General features: G+C 57.3%; 1 protein-coding gene across 1 annotated transcript; it reads right to left on the minus strand.

Annotated features, from left to right (window-relative positions):
- Window positions 1-1,097: 1,097 nt before the first annotated feature.
- LOC134475641 (uncharacterized) lies at window positions 1,098-2,003 on the minus strand (the record flags this gene model as incomplete). Its single annotated transcript, XM_063246756.1, has 1 exon — window positions 1,098-2,003. A coding segment is annotated over one exon (498 nt), but the record flags the coding sequence as incomplete, so codon positions are not given.
- Between the last annotated feature and the right edge of the window lie 2,056 nt (window positions 2,004-4,059).

The following is a 4,059-nucleotide window of genomic DNA, read 5'->3' on the forward strand; positions in this document are numbered from 1 at the left end:
CAGAGCAGTGGTCACTGCGGCCAGAGCTCAGATCAGGGGACGCTCACAGCGCAGCCTTGTGTTCCCTGGCCACTGTGCTGGAGTCGAGTGCCCACACCCGTTTGTCTGCACAAACCTCCTTTGAAGTCCCGAAGGCCTCTCTATCATCACCCGGGGGGGTCTGGGACCCTGTGGTTGGGACAGGACAGCGATCGCTGCTCTCCCTGGCAGCTGCAGGGCCGGTCACCCATGCTCAGGCCTCAGCGCCCTGGACCACCTGGGGCACACCTTACCTGGGCCTTGTGCCTGGTCTTTAAGATGGGCGCAGAACGTGTGCTTTGAGGACGCCACAGCACAGAGCTGGTATTGGCTTCCCACACAGTGCCACTGTCATTAGGGGAGCGGCCTGGGTGTGGCTGAGCTTCACCTGCTCCACTCTGTGACAGGCACCCCGGAGTTGCAGCGGCAGAGGACAAGCCCTTGTCCGGGAGAGTGCAGGTGCTGCTGGCGAGGGTGAAGGTGACCACAGCCATGGTTTGTGGGCCTGCCAAACATGTGTTGAAGCTGACCCGCCTCGTGCAGCAGTGAGAGCGGGCACCAAGCGGCCCTTTCTGAGGTGAGGTGGTGGGCAGGGCTGGCCTTTAAGCAGGGCTGGATGCGTGGGCTCATGTCGTGGGTTATCTGGACGGGTCTAAGAGCCAGGTGGGTTCTGTTTTTAAAATTGAGATTTTGGTGTTGGGGAGCAAACTTGGGACCTCCAGCACGCACTCTCCACCAAGCTGACTGCCTGCCCAGCTGCTGACCAGCTCTTGCCATGTGCTGTAGTCAGGTTTAATGCAGGGCACATAATCTATAGGGTTAATTCATAATATCCACCCAATGAGCACATGTGGAGGAGCGCAAGAGATCTGTCTGAGCACTAGAGACCCAAAGAACCCAGCTGGATCCCACGGCAATGTCCTGCCTGAGTCCAGCTGGAGGCCCAAAGCCATGACAATGTCTTACACATCTGCACAGAGGTGGCCCTCTGGGGAGGCCCAAAGGTCGGTGACGGAAGCTAGAAGGGCGGTGCCAGCGGGATGAAGGAGCTGTGCCAGCAGCTGAGGGTCAGCACTGGAGCCAGGAAGCGATGCTCAAGGTGGGGACCAGGGTCCCCAAAGAGAACCGCAGCCTCCTTAGCGACAGCGAGGACCTCTCCGACAGTGGGAACAGCCGAGTTCCTATCAGGAAGCCAGGAAGGCAAACTTCTCCAGGAGAATCGACAGCACCCTCTCCCTGGCAGTGCCCCTTTTACACTGTTGGCGACAACACTCAGGTGGGCCCCCCCTGGGATAACGCTCAGACACTTCAGCTGGGTGTCACAAGGTGCCATGCGTTACCGTGTGATCGTCTGCACCTCTCAGGACTCAGGAGGGTCCCATCAGGGAGGGGCCTGCACCAGATGTGGCTCCTGGTGCTCTCACACTCTGACAGTGTGAGCTGAATGAGCCATTATTCTTCATAAAGTTCCTGTCTCAGGTGTCTTGCTACAACAGAAAATGGATGGTGAATAACAGTGATGGTGGTGGTGATGGTGGTGATGGTGGTGGTGATGGTGGTGGTGTTGGTGGTGGTGGTGATGGTGATGGTGATGGTGATGGTGGTGGTGTTGGTGGTGGTGGTGATGGTGATGGTGGTGATGGTGGTGGTGATGGTGATGGTGGTGATGGTGATGGTGATGGTGATGGTGGTGGTGGTGATGGTATAGGTGGTGATGGTGGTGGTGATGGTGGTGATGGTGATGATGGTGATGGTGATGGTGATGGTGGTGGTGTTGGTGGTGATGGTGGTGATGGTGATGGTGGTGATGGTGATGGTGATGGTGGTGGTGATGGTGGTGATGGTGATGGTGGTGATGGTGATGGTGATGGTGGTGGTGGTGGTGGTGATGGTGATGGTGATGGTGGTGATGGTGGTGGTGGTGGTGATGGTGATGGTGGTGGTGATGGTGATGGTGATGGTGGTGATGGTGATGGTGGTGATGGTGGTGGTGATGGTGATGATGGTGGTGATGGTGGTGATGGTGATGGTGGTGATGGTGATGGTGATGGTGATGGTGATGGTGTTGATGGTGGTGATGGGGATGGTGGTGATGGTGGTGGTGATGGTGGTGATGGTGATGGTGATGGTGATGGTGGTGGTGATGGTGATGGTGGTGATGGTGGTGATGGTGGTGGTGATGGTGGTGATGGTGATGGTGATGGTGGTGATGGTGATGGTGATGGTGGTGATGGTGATGGTGATGGTGATGATGGTGGTGCTGATGATGGTGGTGATGGTGGTAGTGGTGATGGTGGTGGTGATGGTGGTGATGGTGGTGATGGTGATGGTGATGATGGTGGTGGTGATGGTGGTAATGGTGATGGTGGTGATGGTGGTGGTGATGGTGGTGGTGGTGGTGGTGATGGTGGTGGTGATGGTGATGGTGATGGTGGTGATGGTGATGGTGGTGATGGTGATGGTGATGGTGTAGGTGGTTATGGTGGTGGTGGTAGTGGTGGTGATGGTGGTGGTGGTGATGGTGATGGTGATGGTGATGATGGTGGTGGTGATGATGGTGGTGATGGTGGTGGTGATGGTGATGGTGATGGTGGTGATGGTGATGGTGATCATGGTGATGGTGATGGTGGTGGTGGTGGTAGTGGTGATGATGATGGTGGTGGTGGTGATGGTGATGGTGGTGATGGTGGTGATGGTGATGGTGATGGTGGTGATGGTGATGGTGATGGTGATGGTGATGGTGTAGGTGGTTATGGTGGTGGTGGTAGTGGTGGTGATGGTGGTGGTGGTGATGGTGATGGTGTAGGTGGTGATGGTGGTGATGGTGGTGGTGATGGTGATGGTGGTGATGGTGGTGGTGATGGTGATGGTGATGTTGGTGCTGGTGGTGGTGATGGTGATGGTGATGGTGGTGATGGTGATGGTGGTGATGGTGGTGGTGATGGTGGTGGTGGTGGTGATGGTGGTAATGGTGATGGTGGTGGTGGTGATGGTGATGGTGATGGTGATGGTGGTGATGGTGGTGATGGTGGTGGTGGTGATGGTGGTGATGGTGGTGATGGTGGTGATGGTGGTGGTGATGGTGGTGGTGGTGGTGATGGTGGTAATGGTGATGGTGGTGGTGGTGGTGATGGTGGTAATGGTGATGGTGATGGTGTAGGTGGTGATGGTGGTAGTGGTGATGGTGATGGTGGTGATGGTGGTGATGGTGGTATGATGGCAATAGTGATAATGGAAATGTGTGCAATTCCAACAACAGGCCATCTGCAGCTTAGCCAGCCCTCAGGACAACACCTCTGTGCTTGCTGGCCGCAGTCTCACACTGTGACACACAGGCAGGGCTGTGGGCACAGAGGGGCTACCGGTGGGGAAGCAGCCAAGGATCTGGGGCCTCACCCGACCTGAGTCCCTGCCCATGTGGGGACCTCAGTGTTGCCCCTGTGTGTCCTCCAGGCCCAGTGAAAGTGTCTGGCAAGGTGCCACCGTCCGCAGCCCATGGCGGGGACAGGGGAAATTGAGGGAGAGGGCTCCTTGCTCCCGCCCCGTCTGCTCTGGCGGACGCTGCGTCCTCACCGCCCATTCCCTCCGCTCCCAGCCCACACCTCTGCCTGGTCGCCCGCTTAATCACTAACACAGTTTAGCAAAGGTCTGAAGCACACTGCACATTCTTTCATTGTGCAAAGGACAAACTGAATCACAGCCTCTTACAGGCACACGTGGGAAGTAAGAGAATTCAGCAGGGCTTGAAATAGACTTGGCAGCCGGGTGGGCGGCCGCTAACGCAAACCACAGCCACGCGGTCCCCACGGTCCCAGACACCTCCTGGGCGGCCTCCCTGCTCTGTCTTAGGGACCGGCCCTCCTCAGGCTCTACCTTCTTCCAGGGGGTGAGGAGAGAGGCCACCCCCGGGAGATTGGCATGACATCTGCCCCCTCTCTGCCGGGTCCCGGAGCTGTGCCCGTGGTCTGCCAGGCAGACCTGCACTTGCCGCCCTGCTCTGCCTCTGTGCCCTCAGGTTGCCTGTGTGGCAACAGGGTGTCC

This window comes from Cavia porcellus, unplaced genomic scaffold (genome assembly GCF_034190915.1).
Source record: "Cavia porcellus strain 051 isolate PalLab524CR breed Dunkin Hartley unplaced genomic scaffold, mCavPor4.1 scaffold_4, whole genome shotgun sequence".
In the NCBI taxonomy this organism is placed as follows: Eukaryota; Metazoa; Chordata; class Mammalia; order Rodentia; family Caviidae; genus Cavia; species Cavia porcellus.